Source organism: Ranitomeya variabilis, chromosome 2, assembly GCF_051348905.1.
Source record: "Ranitomeya variabilis isolate aRanVar5 chromosome 2, aRanVar5.hap1, whole genome shotgun sequence".
Classification (NCBI taxonomy): Eukaryota; Metazoa; Chordata; class Amphibia; order Anura; family Dendrobatidae; genus Ranitomeya; species Ranitomeya variabilis.
This window is the reverse complement of record NC_135233.1, coordinates 254114657-254134611: the sequence shown is the minus strand read 5'-3', so window position 1 is coordinate 254134611 and position 19955 is coordinate 254114657. Positions and strand designations below refer to the sequence as shown.

General features: G+C 48.5%; 1 protein-coding gene across 1 annotated transcript in view; it reads right to left on the bottom strand.

Moving 5' to 3' along the window:
- TTF1 (transcription termination factor 1) overlaps nt 1-19955 on the bottom strand; it is a 102906-nt gene that overhangs the window by 40533 nt on the left and 42418 nt on the right. The window contains exon 7 of the mRNA XM_077284675.1: nt 14565-14692. Within this exon, the coding sequence (XP_077140790.1) occupies nt 14565-14692 (128 nt within the window). The remainder of the gene's footprint in view (nt 1-14564; nt 14693-19955) is intronic.

Sequence of the window (19955 nt, the reverse complement as noted above, 5' to 3'; positions counted from 1 at the left end):
TATATATATGTATATGTATTTTGCTGGGATTCCCTGTGATAAACCAACACAAAGTAGCAAGTAATTGTAAAATGTAAGGAGAATGATAAATTGTTTTCTAAACATTTAAAAAATATAAATCTGAAAATTGTGATGTGCATTTCTATTCAGCCCCCCCTGTAGTCTGACACCCCTAAATAAAAAAAGTAAGATTTTGGGTACTCACCATAAAATCTTTTTCTCTGAGTCTTCATTGGGGGACACAGGAAACCATGGGGTGTATTCTGCTGCGACTAGGAGGTTGACACTCTGCAAAAAATAGGGTTAGCTCTTCCCTAGAAGTATATACCCACCAACTGGCAAAAAGCTAATCAGCGAGAAAGCAGTAGGAGAAGTAGAAAACATAACAACATTAATGAAACAGATAACAACAAACAAGGGGGGGAGCTGTGTCCCCAATGAAGGCTCAGAGAAAGATTTTACGGTGAGTACCCAAAATCTTACTTTCTCTTTATTGGGGGACACAGGGGAACCATGGGACGTCCCAAAGCAGTCCCAAGGGTGGGAAGAAATATAATATCCTCAAAACAGAGCTCAGGCCACTGAAGCTTGCAGGACCTTTCCACCAAGGTTCGCATCCGATGAAGCATGATTGTGAACCCTGTAAAACTTGGTAAATGTATGAATGAAAGCCCATGTAGCAGCTTTGCAGAGCTGTGAGGCCGACGCCTGATGGAGAACTGCCCAGGAGGCCCCCACAGAATGTGAGGAGTGTGCCGTGATCCTCAATGGGCGTGCTTCTACCTCTGAGACAGTAAGCTTCCAAATCGGTGGAACGGATCCATCGAGCAATGGTAGACCTGGACGCAGGGAGACCCTTCCGTGGACCTTCTGGGATGATGAAAAGAGAATCTGAGCGCCGTAAAGGCTCAGTCTTGGACAAATAAACACGTAGAGCTCTCACCAGGTTAAGATTGTGTAGTGACCACTCTCGGGGTTGAGAGGGAGACTGAAAAAAGGATGGAAGTACGATGTGATTTAGATGAAACTCGGAAACCACCTTGGGAAGAAAGGATGGAACCGAACGAAGGACCACCTTGTCCTGGTCAAAAACCACGTAAGAAGAATGACAAGAGAGCGCTGCTAGCTCTGAAACCCGTCTAATTGAAATTATCGTGACCAAGAAAGCGGCCTTCCAGGAAAGGAATGTGAAAGGGACCTTACGCAGTGGTTCAGAGACTCCTGTAAGACATCGAGCACCAAATTAAGATCCCAGGGATCCTCTGGGGCTGGTAGGGGGGAACGGAGTGAGCAACTCCCTGAATGAATGTTTTGAGCTGTCGGCGAACAGCCAAATTCCTTTGGAAAAGAATGGACAGAGCCGAAACTTGCCCCTTAATAGAACTAAGGGACAGTTCGAACTCCAGACCCGACTGCAGAAAGGACAAAATGGATGAGAGGTGAAAAACCATTGGAGCAATCCGAAGAGCGTCACACCAGCGAAAAAATGCTTTCCATGTACTGTGGTAGATGCGAGAGGAAGAACGCTTCCTAAATTTAATCATGGTCTGGACGATCTGATCAGAGAACCCAAGCCGACTTCAAAACTGCGGCTTCAACAGCTATGTTGTTAAATTAAGCAACTGAGAGCTCTCGTGGAAGAGGGGCCCCTGCGACAAAAAATCCGGAAGATTCGGAAGTCTCCACAGAGTGTCCGATAGAGGGTTGACCAACTCTGCGTACCAGGGTCTTCATGGCCAATCTGGAGGGATGAGTATGGCGGGTATTCCCTCCGCCTTTATCTTTTTGATTACCCTGGAGATCAGCGGAAGAGGTGGAAATAGGTATGGAAGGGAGTACTGTGTCCAGGGCATCACTAGTGCATTGGATCCGATCGCTAGCGGGTCGCAAGATCTGGACACAAACTGAGGAACCTTGTGGTTGAGTCTGGACGCCATGAGGTCGACGTCCGGAGTCCCCCACTTGAGACAGATCCTCTGAAAGACTGACGGATTCAGTGACCATTCGCCTGCGGCAAGACCCTCTCGGCTGAGAAAGTCTGCAGCCCAGTTTTCGACTCCTGGGATGTGCACCGCTGAAATTGCTGGAACATTCTGCTTGGCCCAAGACAGGATCCGAGCGACCTCTGACATCACTGCCCGCCTTCGAGTTCCCCCTTGATGGTTGACATACGCCACCGCCGTGGCATTGTTGGACTGGATTCGAATTGGACATCTGTGAAAAAGTTCCTGCCAATGAAGCAGGGTGAGAAATATTGCTCGGAGTTCCAGAATGTTGATCAGAAGTTATGATTCCTGAGCTGACCACCGACCCTGGACCATCATATCTTGGAACACTGCTCCCCAGCCGAGAAGACTGGCATCCGTTGTTACTATCTTTCAACTAATGGGTAGGGACCTCCTGAGATGGACTAAAGGGAAGCATCGCCACCATTCTAGCGACTTCTTTATCCGCGAGGGAAATGAGACAAGTCGATCCAGGTAACGGATCGACTTGTCCCAACTCGCCAGAAGAAAGAGTTGGAGAGGACGCGTGTGGAACTGAGCAAAAGGAACTGCTTCCTTTGAAGCAACCATCTTGCCCAGCACGCTCATGCAGTAGCGGAGGGAACGGGGAGAGCGACTTCTGAGAGATCAAACTCTGCGCATTAGTGCTAGACACTTTTCCATGGGTAGGAAAATCTTTGCTTGAGCTGTGTCAAAGAGCATTCTCAGAAAAACAAGACGTTGGACCAGGATCAGAGACGACTTCAAGGTGTTGACAATCCAGCCCAGACGAGAGAGTATCTAGGGTGATCTGCAGACTCTCCTGGCACGCCGAGGGCATTGTGGCCTTGATGAGGATGTCGTCTAAATAGGGAATGACGAGGATGCCCCTGCTGCGTAGAATGGCCATCGCTGTTGCTATTACTTTCATAAAAACTCTGGGGGCAGTGGCTAAGCCAAACGGCAGCGCTGTGAATTGGAAGTGAAGTCCTTGAAAGGCGAAAAGAAGGAATCTCTGGTGTGGGGGAAAAATGGGAATGTGCAGGTAGGCGTCTTGAATGTCCATCGAGCAGAGAAATTCCTCTGGCTCCATGAAGGCTATTACGGATCGAAGGGACTCCATCCTCAAGTGACGCAGACGCACATATTTGTTTACTAATTTAAGGTCCAGGATGGGACGAACTGAGCTGTCCTTTTTTGGGACCACAAACAGGTTTGAATAAAAACCTGAGAAGCGCTTTCATCTGGAAACGGAGACGAAAACGCCGGCCTTGAAGAGGGAGTTGACGGCCTTGAAAAACCCCAGAATGAGAGAAACATTCCTCGGTGGACGGGACTCAAAAAAACGAAATTGAGGCAGAGTAGAAAACTATCTTGTAACCGTAGGAGACGACGTCTCGGACCCAGGCGTAATTGAGTACGGAAAGCCACTCGTTCCGAAACTGAAAGAGACGACCGCCCACCCTGAGAGTGTTCCCAGGTGGGAGCAACCCGTCATGCTGAGGAGAATCTGTTGGTGCCTGACTTGAGTAGCCGGCGTTGAGAAGGTCTAGAAGGCCAGGTCGGGGTTGGTTTAAAGGAGGGCCTCTTCCTTTGTTGACACACTGGGGACTTGTCCTGTCGGGGGTTACTCTGTGGCGGGAACCTCCGAAAGCAACTGTACGACTGGGCGTGCGTTTGACTCTCTGTTGGAGTAGAGATGTACTCTTTCTTCCCGTGGCATTGGTGATTATCTTGTCCAGCTCTTCTCCGAAGAGGCGAGAATCGTGAAAGGGAAGACGTGTGAGGGACTTCTTTGAAAAGGAGTCTGCGTTCCAAGCCTTCAGCCAGAGGACCCTGTGGATGGTGATGATGTTGCCGGCTGCTAGGGCTGAACAGGCAGCAGCATTGAGGGATGCGGACAAGAGATATTTTCCCACGTGGCCGATTTGGTCCGCCAGATCTGCCAGCTCGTCTGCAGGGGCACCAGTGACGATACCCTGGTGGAGATGTTTCACCCAGGCGGAAATTGCCTTGGCTACCCAGTTAGCCACGAAGAACGGGCAGAGGGAAGAACCCGCGGCTTCAAAGGCGGACTTGGCAAGGGATTCAATTTGTCAGTCAGAGGGTTCTTTTAAGGAGGAACTGTCAGACAGAGGAAGTATAATATTTGTGGCCAACCGGGAGACTGGAGGGTCCTCTTGTTAAGTAGGTCAAGTTCAAAAGGATACAAGACGCTCACGCGTTTTCTTCTCTGGAAATGCTTGTCTGGGTGCTGCCATTCCACCGCGAAGATCCTGCTGAATTCGTCGTGGTTGGCAAAGGCACAGGGAGGGCGCTTCATTTTCCTGAAAGACACAGTCTTCTCAGAGGGAGAGATCTCTGAGCCTATTATGTTAAGAGTCTTATTAACGACAACAAACTATCCACCATGTCATGCAGTTCGGAGACCTGTGCGGAGTCCAGATCTGAATCTGACTCAGAACGTGGGTCTGACTCTAGCGCCACTGGAGCATCGGAGGAGGGAGATAAGGAGATAGCTGGCGTCCTGGAGGACGGTGACGGAGATGATGAGCTAGACAGTGAACTAATGCGGGTGCGCTTTTTGGAACTTGTGGACTTCCTGCGAGGGGAATCCCTTTGGGTATGCGAGGGCTTAACAGCTGACGCATCCGAGGGGGGGTAATTGTGACCCGCTGGCAGGGGGAGGATTAGGAAGCCGTTCCAAAACTGAGACTATAGTGTGGAATACCTTGGTTAAGTCAGCTACCGACTGAGATAGAGATGTCACCCACTCAGGAGGCGGCACACTTTCATTGCGAGCAGTGGGGGGCTCCTGGGAAGACACAATAGATGACTTGCAATTATGGCAGATGGATGATGTCTGACCCAAGGGTAACTTCTTGCTACAAGAGGAACATGTGAAGTGTACTACAATGGGAGGATGGGAGTGAGACTTCCTAGAGTTAGACATGGACAGGATAAAACAGGATTTTTTTGGTTGCTCACCGTAAAATCTGTTTCTCAGAGCCTTAATTGTGGGACACAGGAACCATGGGTGTATGCTGCAGCCACTAGGAGGCTGACACTGTGCACAAAAAAGTTAGTTCCTCCTCTGTAGTGTACACCCCACCGACTGGTACTAAGATAATCAGTTAGTGAGAAAGCAGTAGGAGAATCAACAATAAAAAGAGAAAAAACACAAACAGACAAGTTAACTATAACAATAGGACATAGAAAGACAGAGCTGATAAACATGGGAGGGTGCTGTGTCCCCCAATGAAGGCTCCGAGAAACAGATTTTACGGTAAGCAACCAAAAAATCCTGTTTTCTCTATCGCTTCATTGGGGGACACAGGAACATGGGACGTCCCAAAGCAGTCCCCGGGGAGGGAACAGTAGCAAACTTCGGTCAGGTTGGAGAACTTACCACTGCCACCTGTAAGATCCTTCTGCCTAGGCTAGCGTCTGCTGAAGCGTAGGTATGGACCTTATAAAATTTGGCAAACGTGTGGATGGAAGACCAAGTTGCCGCTTTGCAAAGAAGTAGGGCGGAAGCCCTATGGTTCACATCAAAGGAGGCGCCCACTGCACGGGTAGAGTGAGCCCTGATCCCAGGGGGAGGCACTGTGTTCTTGATCCGGTAAGCCTCGGTAATCGCCGTTCTGATCCAGCGAGCAATTGTAGCCTTGGAGGCTGGAAAGACCCTTCGAGCACCATCAGGAATAACGAAAAGAGAGTCCGCCTTCCTAAAAGGGGCGGTCCTAGCCAGATAGACCCTCACCGCCCTGACCAGATCTAGCCTGTTTAGCGAACGCTCCAAAGGATGAGTCGGAGCAGGACAAAAAGGAAGGGAGGACAATATCCTTGTTTAGGTGAAAGGCGGACATCACCTTGGGAAGGAAGGTGGGCCTTATCCTGGTGAAGAACCAAGAAAGGAGGGTGACAGGAAAGTGCCGCCAACTCCGAGACGCGCCTAATGAAGGTGATGGCCACCAGAAACGCCACCTTCCAAGGCAAAGTCCAGGGAAACCTCCCGGAGAGGTTCAAAGGAAGAACTCCTCAGGGCCTCCAGGACTAGGTTGAGATCCCAGGGTTCCACAGGAGTCCGGTACGGGGAAGCCGCATGCACTACCCCTTGAAGAAAAGTTCTGACTTGCGAGTGGGAGGCTAAACTCTTCTGAAAAAGAACAGAAAATGCTGACAGAGCAAGACCGGCATCAAGTCCCACCTGGAGAAATGCCAGAATAGAAGGGAGAGAAAAAGACATAGGTGGGGTGTGATTAGACTCTCACCAGCTGAAATAGGCTTTCCAGGATCGATAACAGACCCTGGAAGATGAAGGTTTCCTAGCTTGGATCATGGTGTGAATCACCCAATCTGAAAAACCGGACACTCAGCACCGCGGTTTCAACAGCCACGCCGTTAAATTGAGCGACTGAGAATTCTGGTGGCAGATCGGTCCTTGAGACAGAAGATCCCGTTTGTCTGGGAGCCTCCAGGGGGAGTCCACGAGAAGACTGACGATGTCTGCAAACCAAGTCCTTCTGGGCCAATCCGGCGTGATCAGTATGATCGGCACCCCTTCCGCCTTGATCTTTTTCAACAGTCTGGGAAGAAGGGGAAGGGGAGGAAGCAGATAGGGGAGCGCAAACTGCGACCAGGGAAAGGCCAGAGCATCGACACCCACCGTGAGGGGATCGCGGGACCTGGAGACGAACCGTGGGACCTTCCTGTTCAACCGGGACGAAGTCCACATCCGGAGTTCTCCAACGAAGGCAAATCTGAAGGAAAACTTCCCAATGTAGGGACCACTCTCCTGCCGCGAGACCTTCGTGACTGAGAAAATCCACGTGGGGGATATGCACTGCAGACATTGCCGGAACAGTCGCCTCTGCCCAGAGTAGAATCTTGGATGCCTCAACCATCGCCAAGAGACTGAATCCCCCCTGGTGATTGACATACACTGTGTTCTAAATTATTCTGCAAATAATATTTCCTCATATTTTCTCTAAATTACCTATCTGAAATGCAGTCTGTTATTTTCCAGTCATCTACTATTCTAGTATAATTGCAATGTTTTGGAACAAACTGCCTATGAAAACAGTATATTTAAAAAAAAAAATAAACACTCAAAATGCATGTTCCAAATTATTATGCACAGCAGAGTTTTCAACCTTTTTTTTTTATTATTTTGAACAAAAAAATGGTCAATTGTGAAGTTATAAGCATTATCAGCTTATTACAAAATGAAATCAGTTTTCAAGTGAAAACTTTATTCTAGGTGATGTTACATTTGCACATAGGACCCCTTGTTCGAAAGAAGCTTCTGAACTCTCTCGCCCATTGAATTTGTCAGTTTTTGGATGGTTTCTGCTTCAATTGTTTTGCATGTGGACAGAATACCCTCCCAGAGCTGTTGCTTCGATGTGAACTGCCTCCCACCATCATAGACACTCCTTTTGATGATGCTCCAGAGGTTCTCAATGGGGTTGAGGTCAGGGGAAGATGGTGGCCACACTATAAGTTTGTCCTCTTTTATGCCCATAGCAGCCAGAGATGCAGATGTGTTTTTTGCAGCAAGAGACGGTGCATTATCATGCATGAAAATGATCTTGCTGTGGAAAGCACGGTTCTTCCTCTTGAACCATGGGCATGAAGTGTTGTTTTAGAAACTCCACATAGATTATGGAGTTCATCTTTACCCCTTCAGGGATCATAAAGGGGCCGACAATCTCTCTCCCCATGATTCCAGCCCAAAACATTACTCCACCTCCTCCTTGTTGGCGCCTTAGCCGTGTTTTCATGGGGTGTCCATTAACCAGCCATCCTCCACTCCATCCATCTGGACCATCGAGCGCTGCACGGCACTCATCGGTGAACAAAACAGTTTGGAAGTCAGTCTTCATGTATCGTTTGGCCCACTGGAGCCGTTTCTGCTTGTGTGCAGTGGATAGAGGTGGTCGACAGGATGGCTTACGCACAGCTGCAAACCTCTGAAGGACCCTGCATCTTGTTCTGGGGACGTTGGAGGCACCAGCAGCTTCAAAAACTTGTCTGCTGCTATGACAAGGCATTTTTGCAGCTGCTCTTTTAACCTTACACAATTGCCTGTTGGAAAGAGTCCTACATTTTTCCTTATCAGCACGCACACGTGTGTGCTGGGAATCAGCTACATACTTCTTGATTGTGCGATGATCACGATGAAGTGTCTTGGCAATGTTGATTGTAGTCATGCCTTGACCTAAATACTCCACAATTTGTTGCTTCTCAGCAGCCGACACATCCTTTTTCTTTCCCATTTTGGCAAAAAATGTAGGCTGCTTAATAATGTGGAACAGCCTTCTTAAGTAGTCTTGCCTTTATTTGGACACACCTGCCAAACTAATTTGCACAGGTATCTGCAATTGCTTTCAGTGATATAAAGAGCCCTGACACACATCACCATCAATGAGTTTAAATGACAAACAAAAAAATTCTAACCTTATCACTCCTAAACTCTTTGTCCATAATGATTTGTAACACAGTGTATGCTGGAGGATTGCTCTCTTCTCTTCGGGAAGAAAAAACCCTCATCTGACGAGTGTTTAACAGCATGCCTAGGAAAATGAGGAGCTGAGTAGGGACAAGGCAAGACATTGTTCTGTTGACTAGCCACCCGAAATGGGACAGGGAGTCGAGGACGATGTTCAGACTCTCCTGGGTCTGAGAGAAGGACGGAGTCTTGATGAGGATGTCGTCGAGGTAAGGAATGAGCACTAGGCCCCTGATCCTCAAAATGGCCATTAATGCCGTCATGATTTTCATCAAAACCCTGGGAGCAGTCACGAGTCCGAACAGCAGGGCGACAAACTGGAAATAGTCCTGCTGTACAGTGCAACGCAGAAACCTCTGATGTCCTGGAAAAATCATAACATGGAGGTAGGCGCCCTGGATGTCTGCGCCCTGGATGTCTATGGAACACAGGAATTCCTGCGCCTCCATGGAAGCAATCACTGAACGGAAGGACTCCATCCTGAAATGACGTAGGCGGACCCTTTTGTTCAGTAACTTCAGGTTCAGGATGGGCCGAACTGCGCAGCCTTTCTTTACACTACAAACAGGTTTGAATAGAAACCTGTGAAGCGCTCCTGTCCTGGGACGGGAATGATAACCCCCGAACTGAGAAGAGAGGCGATGGACGCAAAGAAACCTGGAACCAGAGTAGGATATCTTGGGGGACGGGATTCGAAGAATAGATCTCGGGGCCGCGAAGCGAACTCTATTTTGTATCCTGAGGATACCACCTCCCTGACCCATGCGTCCTCCACCGAGAGCAAAATGTCCGTGAAAAACAGGAGACGACCGCCTAGCCTGGGAGATACACTGGGTTCTTGATCTGAGTCATGCCGAGGAAGATCTGCCAGGTCTCGGCCTGGTGGACCTACCATAGGTGTTTCGGGAAAGCCAGGAAGGGGTGGGCTAGAAGGAAGCCTTTTTCCTAACCTGGCGGGTCTGCAGCCTCTGCTTGCTAGAAAAATCCTCTGTCGCCGTGAAGCTGGGAAAGGGCCGAAAGGAACGAAACTGCCGCTTCAGAGGAGGCCGGCGAGGTTTAGACTGGGGAAGGAGGGAACTCGTGCCCCCCGTGGCCTCCTTAATAATTTGGTCCAACATGGAGCCAAACAGACTGGACCACTGGAAAGGGAGGCTGGTAAGAGACATCTTTGACGACAAGTCCGCTTGGCAAGCCTTGAGTCAAATAGTCCGCCGGATAGCCACCATATTTGATGGAAGCCTGAGCTGCGCAAGACGTGGCATCCAGGGAGGCAAATACCAAATATTTCCCTGCATGAGAAATCTGGTCCGCAAGGCCGGCTAGCTCCTACGGACGAGCCCCAGCAAGGATGCCCTGGCGAAGTTGTTTGGCCCACTTAGCTATGGACTTTGAGACCCAGGTAGAGGCAAAGGTCGGGCATAATGTAGAAGCAGCCGCTTCAAAGGCTGACTTTGCCAGCGATTCTATAATCCTATCATTGGAATCCTTGAGGGATGCTGCATTAGAAAGCGGGAGGACCGTGTTGGTGGACAGTCTGGAGACTGGTGGGTCCACGGCCGGGGAACTCACGCAGTTAGAGGTGAGCTCAGGAGAGAAGGGATATAGGATGCTGAGGCGTTTCCTCTTTGAAAGCGTCTGGTAGGGTTCTCCACAAATTCCCTGTGTGGGGAGAAGACCTTGGAAGGTGGTTTTGATCGTCTAAACGAAACCGCCTGATCCGCGTATTCCGTAGAGGTATCCTTGATGCTAAAGAGGTCTGGTTGACCGCCACAATAAGGCTCTGGACCATCTCTCATATTAGAGGCTTGGTCTAAATCCACGTCCAAGTCATCCTCTGATAGTGCGTCCGAAAACGCATCTCATGACTCAGGAGAGGAATCCTGCCGGGAAATACCGGGGGGCGAGATGGAGAGGGAAGAGGACATAACAACGATGTGCTCCTGTTAGGATCTCTTGAGGCCTGTGTTGGAAGGGCCAGACGGTGAATCCTTTGACCCACTAGCAACAACGGGAGACGGAAGGGGCAATCTGTCAAGGACGGACACCAGGGTTTGCAACACATTGATGAGATCCGCCACAGACTGTGACAGAGAGGAAGCCCACCCTGGGATAGGGGTCTCAGTCTCGCCTGGGGTAGAAAGGGCGGTGGGCACAGAGGGGTTACTGCAGTCCTGATAGAGGGGAGAGGACTGACCTGAAGGAAGCTTGCATTTGCACGAAGAGCAAGCAAAGTGTCTGACATGAGTAGAGGAAGAAGAGGAAGCAGGAGGACGAGAACGCTCTCCTTTAGGATTGGCATGATGAGCAGACCCACTAACTGATGCCAGAAGGTTAGGGGACAGGAAAGAAGCAGAGGAGAGTGTCAGTCTGCAGAGCAGAGCTGCTCACAATAGGTGCAGAGTCCTGCAGTCTGCTCCCAGGTTGTAGAGGCTGCTGCAATAGGTAGATGAAAAGCAGGTCCTGCCAGGAGAAAATTGCTGTCCGAATCCACCAGCACGACGATAAGGAGGATGCAGGGGACCCAGCCAGTAAAAGCACGCGCTACGTTGAAAGATCCCGCTCTCTGGGGCCGGAAGAGGGGCAGGGCTAGACGCCGTATCCGGGGGAGCAAGATGGAGGTGATCCTAGGCAGAATAGTGAGGCCTGGAGTAGTGGGAGGAGCCAGCCGCCAGGAGCAGGAAGAGGAGAGGGAGTGACGGGCAGGAAAAATCCCGCCTGAAGCTGAGAAAGGGGCGGAGCCATCGCTGTAACTAGGCCCAAGGGAAGCCGGGGCCTAGATAACGGATGGTGGCCGCAGGAGCATGGGGGAGCAGTACAGAGGGCTTTAACACCTGCGCAGGTATGCCCCCAATGTATCGAAATTAAAGGGGGCACAAAAATTACGGCGTGTAGGCTGTAAAACGCCGCAAGGGGATGCCCAGTGCCCCTAGTCCCCTCGGCCTTACCGCAGAGAGACCCCTGTTCCCTCTATTAAATAAAGGAAAAATTTTTTCCTATCTTCTGATCTTCTTTCTGTCTTCCCCGGACCTGGGGGAAAGAGATAGAAAAGCACTTCCCCGTCCAGGATGGATCGGACGTCCAAAAATCCTGTGATGTGGGACGTCCGCGTCTCCTCAACCAACAGGCTCTGGTGGGCGAGGTGGTAGGGGACAGAGGAAGGACCGGTCCGGATGACCTTAACACGCTTCTGTGTTAGGGGTTAGCTTCCTGACGAATAGACATATGAGGATACATGGGTGGCAGTACACGCCTTACTCATAGTCTCTGAGTGGGAGTACAGCAGTGACCGTTCACTCTGTATCCCTCCGGGTACCTGAAAAGGAACAACGCACACTGAGGTAGATATGGGTCTAGTGGAAGACCCGTGTCCGCCTCCTACTGACACTAAGCTAATACTGATTATCCTAGTACTAGTCGGTGGGATGTACACTGCACAGGAGGAGCTAACTTTTTTGTGCATAGTGTCAGCCTCCTAGTGGCAGCAGCATACACCCATGGTTCCTCTGTCCCCCAAAGAAGCGATAGAGAAAAGAGGGAGAGGAGGAGAATATGTGTCAGGGGGAGCTGCCGGGGATGAGAGCTGACTCCCAAGTGACAGAGCTTACAGACCTGGATCCCGGCTGAGCAGAGCGATAGGCAGAGTCCCAGAGGTATTTGGCTGGGGTCCGAGGGCTGCAGGGATGAGATTGTAGTTAGCGTGGAGATGGCGCTGAGTCGTGGGAGGAGCTTGAAAGCGCACGCAAATTTCCAGCTCGGTGAGTCAGGAAGGAGGGACGGAGAAAAGGGCGCTCAGCAATGCCGGGTCCAGGGAGAGAGGACCGCTGATAGCCGGTGGGGGTGAGCGGAGCTTCAGCCTGCAGAGGGTGTGGCCTAGCCCTGTAGTAGGCCTAAGTAGAAGCTGGGGGCTAAAATTTGAGCCAGGGAGCCGCAGGGGAGAGAGAAATGGCGCCGTGGGCAGCGGAGGGAGCCGGGAATAAGACAGGAACGCAGCTGACTAACCCCTAGCCTATAATCCTTAAAGATTATATATATATATATATATATATATATATATATATATATATATATATATTTATTTTTAGTTATTTTTTTTTTTTTGAGAGGAGCCCCTGCACTGCCGCATGGAATACCTGTACTGAAGCTCCCGAATCCCTCCGCAGATTAGTGATGTAAGATGGACTTGCGTACAGACCTCTGGGCCACTGAACATCTTCAGTGGCTGTCAGGTAAAGATTCCGTCTTCCTACCCTGCACAACTGGCTCTGGAGGGCGGGCAGTGCAGGGGGTAGTGGCAAGGACCAGTCCGCATCTTCTCTCTTGCGGATGCACCAAACACTCTTGATGTGTTAGGAGGCATGGGGTCCTGCCTGGTAGACACGAGAGGGTACAGCAGTGATGCAATCCCACAATGTGCTCCCGGTCTCTAGGTGGGAGAGCAAAGTGACCAAATACACTCCGTTGCCCAGATCACAAGCTGTAAATATATAGAAAAAATAGAAATCATTAATAAAACACAACAAAAACCTAAGGTGGAAACAGGGCTGAGGGCAGCCCTGTGTCCACCTCCTACTGACACTAAGCTAAAACTGATTAGCCTTCTGCCAGCTGGTGGGTGTACACTGCAGAGGAGGAGCTAACCCTTTTTTGCATAGTGTCATCCTCCTAGTGGCAGCAGCATACACCCATGGTTCCTGTGTCCCCCAATGAAGCGAGAGAAATTCTGACTGACCATTTGTGCCCAAAAGTCACATACCGTAATTAGTAAATTGAGTCCACCTGTGTGTATTTTCTTCTCAGTATAAATACAGCTGTTCTGTGAAGGCCTCGGAGGTTTGAGAACATTAGGGATTAAACAGCATCATGAAAACCAATGAACACACTAGATAGGTCAGGAATTAAGTTGTGGTGAAGTGTAAAGCAGGGTTGGTTAAAAAAAAAAAAAGCCCCAAGCTCTGAACAACTCTTGGAGCACTGTTCAATCCATCATTCAAAAATGGAAGTAGTATGGCACAACTGCATACCTACAGAGACATGACCGTCCACGTAGACTGACATCCCAAGCATGGAGAGCACAAATCAGAGAAGCAGCCGAGAGGCCCATGGTCACTCTGGAGGAGCAGCAGATATCAACAGCTCAGGTGGGATAATCTGTCCACAGGACAACAATTAGTCATATACTGCACAAATCTGGCTTTTATGGAAGAGTGGCAAGAAGAAAGCCATTTTTGAAAGCAAGCCATAACAAGTCTCCTTTGCAGCTTGCAAAAAAACATGTAAGGGACACAGCGAGCAAGTAGAAGAAGGTGCTCAGGTCAGATCAGACCAGAGTGGAACTTTTTGGGCTAAGTGCAAAACTAACACTGCACATCACGCTTTTCTAAAGCGAGGACTGAGGGGCGTGGCCTAGACACCGAAGAGACAGGACGCACGCTGCTGAGCTCTCACCGGAATTTGCACAAATACCCAGTTTCTGCCCAGTTCTCGGTGGTTTGGAACCTCGGAGTGGCGGGAGGATTCTTCAGGGAGCCAGCAGAAGGATCTGGGACCGCATTTGTCCCGGGGAGTGAAGTGCGGGCAGAGCCGAGGCAGCAGAGCCCTGGATGTGCGGTGCCTGCAGACATCGGCTGTGAGAGACCAGCAACTCACCTACAGAGCAGTTCCTTGGTGAGCTGGGAGGGCGGAGAGGCTGAGGGGAGCATCTGGGGGCTGGATGCTGGGTCCCCTGAAGTTGTGGAGCGCTGTTGGCAGGAACATAACTGAGGGACGGCGGCCATCTTGGCAATCCCCTCAACACGAATAGGAGACAGTGAAGCTGGAGGGGGAAGCGGATGTGCAAGCTAAAGGTGGGCTAAAATGTCATCTCTAGATGTGCAAAGCTGGTAGAGACCTACCCCAAAACACTTATAGTAGTAATTGCAGCAAAAGGTGGTCCTACAAAGTATTGATTTAGGAGGGCTGAATACAAATGCACAACACAAATTTCAGATATATGTTTTTACAATATTTCGAAAACCTTGTATCATTCATACTTCACAAATACTTTTCCTGCTCACAATGCCTCTCACCATGTAGCTGGGTGGACTTCATAGAAATTGAGTCATAATTCCGGTTCAGTGCACATGCAATCATCTGCCAATTCCTTCCAAACATCTCGCGATACATTTTCAGCTGTGCCACCTCCTCATTTGAAAACCTAAAAATGACAAGATGGAAGAGAACACAAAAAAAATAATAGATTGCAGGACTCAACAAAGATGGGTCGTCATAACTCATCATTATTTGCGGACCACCTAATAATTTAAGTGACGGATCCCAAGTGTCTAAAAGACTGCACCTTTGGGGTTTCACTCCACATAATTTTTTTTCATCTTTTTGTGTTCCCATTTTTTTGCCCCTCTTTTTCTTTCAAGAGTCATAACTTTTTATTTTTACATCTTTACAGCCGTACGAGGTCTTGTTTGAAGGAGGAGTTGTAGTTTTAATGACACCATTAATTTTATTGTATTATGTACTGAAAAATGGGAAAAAAATTGTATGTTTTTCTCTGAAACTCAGCAGTATCTCAGAGTCAAACATATATGGCTAAAATCATACAGTTGGTGTTTGATAAATGCTGCTTGTGGATTATGCAGCATGTATTTGTGCTCAGGTTCCCTTTAAGCAGTGAAAGAAAAAATGAAAAATTGTATTAAAACAAGTTGTCGAGTCTTGGAATTTTGTTATTGTATAGTCGATGGAGCTGTGCGAACGCTTGTGGGTTTTTTTTTTTTAATTCATATTATTTTGGGATACAAAGAATGCTTGGATTACTTTTTACTGCATCTTTTTACAGATTCTGAAGTTTTAATTTTTTCCTCTTTACAGCGGATACTTTTATGTTTTCATAGATTGAACTTTTACAAATGTGAAGATGTCAAATATGATTATTTGATTTTCTATATTACCAAAAGGGGGAGAAGCGAGGGGTGATTTGAATTTTTATATTATTTTTTTTTTATATTTTTTAAAACTATTTTTTCTTTTAGCCTTAAATTTTACTCCTCCCATGGGACATGAGCCTCATTATTAACATAAAAAAGAGAATTTTTAGTATTTGCCGTAAATACTAGTGATGAGTGAGAGTACTCGTTGCTCGGGTGGTCTCCGAGTATTTGTAACTGTTCGGAGCTTTAGTTTTTGTTGCCTCAGCTGCATGATTTACGGCTGCTAGCCAGTCTGAGTACATGTGGGGGTTGCCTGGTTGCTAGGGAATTCCCACATGTAATCAAGCTGTCTATCAGCTGTAAATCATGCAGGCGAGGCAACGAAAACTAAATCTCCGAGAAGTTACAAATACTCGGAGACCACCTGAGCGTGCTCCTGAAAACCCGAGCAACGAGTTCACTCGCTCATCACTAGTAAATACCCTTTCTTGTAGCTTGTGGGGGGACACAGAACCATGGGTTGTGGCTACTGCCACCAGGATGCCGACACTATTGACAGAAGTAAAATCAGTTCCTACTGGCACCAAAGTAACACCAAGTAGTGCTAAGCACTAGGAGACGCAACGGAAAAACTGAGAAACTCAAAGGAAGAGTTAGGTGTCGAGTTCCCGCCGTTGCACAGGGGGAATCTCGAACCATGTCCTCTGCGGTCTCCTATTCTTCCCCAGCCGCAGTGGAGCCTGCTCAGCAGAGACGTCGGTCCCAGCATCTGGCTCAAGCTGATACTGTGCGGCTGGTTACGGTCTGGCTCCTGCCCCAGGTTCAGTCTTTGTAACCAGCATTAATCAGCGGCGAGCAGACGTTCCAGGGACTAAGTCCTGCTTTTCACCTACTGAGCCTGCCCGTGGGACGACCTCTCATTGGAGGTCGGAGGTCACATGCTCAGGTCCTGTAGCAGCTCTGATTGGACCACTAGGAAGGTTCTGGATGGCTTCATCTATAAAAGGATCACATGGCCGCTCGGCCATGCGCTAATGTAAACCTGTAATCGTGTGTGTGTGGTTGTATGCCTGTTCTGGTGATTGCTCCTTAATCATTCCCATTCCTAGAGTTGTTGAATGTTCGCGAATGTAGGAGCTACCTAGCGCTTGACAGTGCTATCCATAACACAAGAGCACGATCTTTACTGCGCCTAACCAGCAGTGACCACCAGTGCGGCGCTGTGCGCAATTAGAGTGCTTTCCTAACCCTTGTAAGGGTGGTTAGTGGCGGCAGCCAGTGCAGCGCTGCGTGCTGTACGAACTCTGTGCAGTAATCTTTAATTAGTCCGGACAACCGGTCAGTGTAGGGTGGGAACTCCCGCTTGATCTCAGCATCTGACTCAGGGCGTCCTCAAGCGCGGGCTCAAAAGCTACCGAGGGTCAGAGCGGGATCAATCACAAGCATAGTGGGGGTGAATTTCAGGGATCCCACTAGTGTCCATCTGCTGCACCCTGTGACTGCTAACAGGGCACAGCGTTTCCTTAGTTTCCCTGCGACTCTGTGAAGCAACAGAGTTCGCATCAGTTCATCCCGGGAGATGGAACCCGAGTTTAGTCCGGCGAAGTACCGCCATATAGTGCCGCCATTACCTAGCAGCAGGTTCCATCTCTGCACGGTGGACCCCAAGCTGCGAACGCATCTTTTATTATCTTTATATTTATTCGGTGCGTTCCACCAGCCCTAACAGGAAGACAAAGCTACTACCCATCAACGCAATCAGTAAAGGAGCAGTGTGCCCCAATGAAGGATAAGAAAAATATTTTAGGCGAGTACCAAAAATCTTCTTTACTCTGTTGCTATAGAATGCAGAAAGAAATTGTCACCTTGGAGGTTAGCAAACCCTTGCGGGCTCCATCTGGAATGGAGACAAGGAAGTCCATATATCCATAAAGAGCAGAAATGGACAAGACGCACATGGCCCTACTGACATCCAACTTGTGAAGTGACTTCTCTCTGAGATGAGAAGGAAGGGACGACTTATTTAAATGCAATCTGTCAGCCAGGTTTTTCTAAGTAAAGTACACAGGGCCATATTGGCGCTGTGATACGGAATAAAATGATACATGTGGTGAAGGAATCAGTTTTGTGAATTTTGTGTAATCCGATTGTAACGTTTTGCTATAATCATAGTTCTAGCATCTTATTGTACATTCATCCTTGCAAAACTCTTGTGATTCCTTATTGTTCCTCTGTGCGCTGTTTCAGACTTGCTATTTCCCCTTTGCCAGACCGCATGGCTTTATGGATCCCAGTGTGTCCAGGTCCTCGCTGTTCCATATGCCCTCCTGCTGCACCAACGACCTACTTCCATGTGTTTACCCTGACCAGCAGTTTTCTGAATCCACCTAACCCAGAGAACCTAATATCTTAGACCGGAAAATAGAATTATTCTTACCGTTAATTCGGTTTCTAGGAACCTTCCACGACGGCATATGGAGGTTGTCTCTTTGCCCTAATGGGGAACAGGAAACACAGAGAGGTTAAAAGGACCTCCCACTTGCCAGTGACTTACAACTGAGACCATAGCACTGGTTTACCTTCAGAATCCCAGAACTAATCCAGGAATATGTATCGGGTGGGAAATTAGTGCCGTCGTGGAAGGTTCCTAGAAACCGAATTAACGGTAAGAATAATTCTATTTTCTCTAGTCACCTTCCACGACGGCATATGGAGGAATACCAACTAATTTGGCACTAGGGAGGGACAACGGCCTGGAGTACTTTACGGCCGAAGGCTAAGTCCTTATTGGACAATACATCCAATCTGTAATGCTTAGAGAAGGTATGGAGTGAAGACCACGTTGCTGCCCTGCAAATCTGCTCCGGAGATGCGCCTGCTCTTTCTGCCCAGGAAACTGATGTAGATCTGGTTGAGTGGGCCTTGATCCCTACTGGAGGCAATTTGTTTTGAGCGAGGTAGGCTTCCGTTATAGCTTTCTTGATCCATGTACCGATGGTACTTTTGGCTACTTTTTTCCCTTTGTTTTGTCCTGAGAGGTGGACAAAGAGGTTATGATCAATTCTGAGAGCACAGGTCTGGTCCAAGTACTGTAAGAGAATACGCCGGACATCTAAAGTGCTAAATCTTCTTTCTTCCAAGTTTGCTGGATTGTGGCAAAAGGTCGGTAGGAAAATCTCTTGGGAACGATGAAAGTCAGAGATAACCTTCGGAAGAAAGGAAGGATCAAGACGAAGCACAATTGAATCATCTCTTACTAGAAGATAAGGTTCTCGTATAGACAAGGCCTGTAATTCACCAATCCTTCTAGCCGAAGTAATGGCTACCAAAAACACAGTTTTGTAGGCCAGATTTTGTGGAGAACAGGAAGATAGTGGTTCAAAGGGTGGACCTGTCAGACCTTGGAGCACCACATTGAGATCCCATGGGGGAACTATGACTTGTTTTCTAGGATTCATTCTAGTTGCTGATGTCATGAACCTTTTAATCCAGCGATGACCAGCTAGATCTTGGTCGAAAACAGAGCTAAGTGCAGAGACCTGGACCTTGAGGGTACTGGGCCTAAGACCTAATTCCAAGCCTTTTTGTAAAAAATCCAATATGATGGGTATATTAGGCTTGAGAGGGTCTGGAAGGTTAGGCAAACAGAATGATGAAAACTTTTTCCAGATTTTATTGTAGATGGAGTTGGTTACTGGTTTTCTCGATTTTTGGAGAGTAGTTATGACAGGGATCGATAACCCTTTAGCTTTTAGTACCTGGGCTTCAGCAACCACGCCGCCAAGCTCCACTTCTGAGGGTCTGAGTGGAGAATGGGACCCTGAGAGAGAAGATTGTGCTTTATTGGTAACATTACCGGTCCATCCACTTGTAGTTGGATGATTAAGTTGAACCAACTTCTTTTGGGCCACAATGGAGCTATCAGAATAGTAGGAGTCTTTTCTATTCGTATCTTCCGTAGAACTTTGGCAAGAATTGGGATTGGCGGAAACGCGTAAGCTAGGTGAAAATGCCAGTCTTGACTCAAGGCATCTAGCCCCCTGGGATTGCCTCTTGGGTTCAAGGAAAAAAAGGTTCCGACTTTTGCGTTCTGGTGAGAGGCAAAGAGGTCGACGTCTGGATGACTACACTTGTGTACCAACATGTTGAATGTTTGAAGATCCAGGCTCCATTCGCCAGGATGAATATCCTGGCGACTTAGGTAGTCCGCCTGAATATTTGTAGTACCCTTCAGGTGGATTGCCGTCAGGGACAGTAAATGTTTTTCGGCCCAAGAAAAGATTCGAGCGGAGATCTTTTTTAGACTGAGGATCCTTGTACTGCCCTGGTGCCTGATGTGAGCCACCGTGGTCATGTTGTCCGAATATATCTGAACATGTTGTCCAGAAATCTGACGACTTGCCGCTAACAGGGTCTCTTCCACAGCTTTGAGCTCTCTGAAGTTTGACGATTTCTCGGTGATCGACTGATTCCAGAGAACTTGATAGGGGACATGGTTTATTATGGCTCCCCAGCCCCTGTTGCTGGCATCTG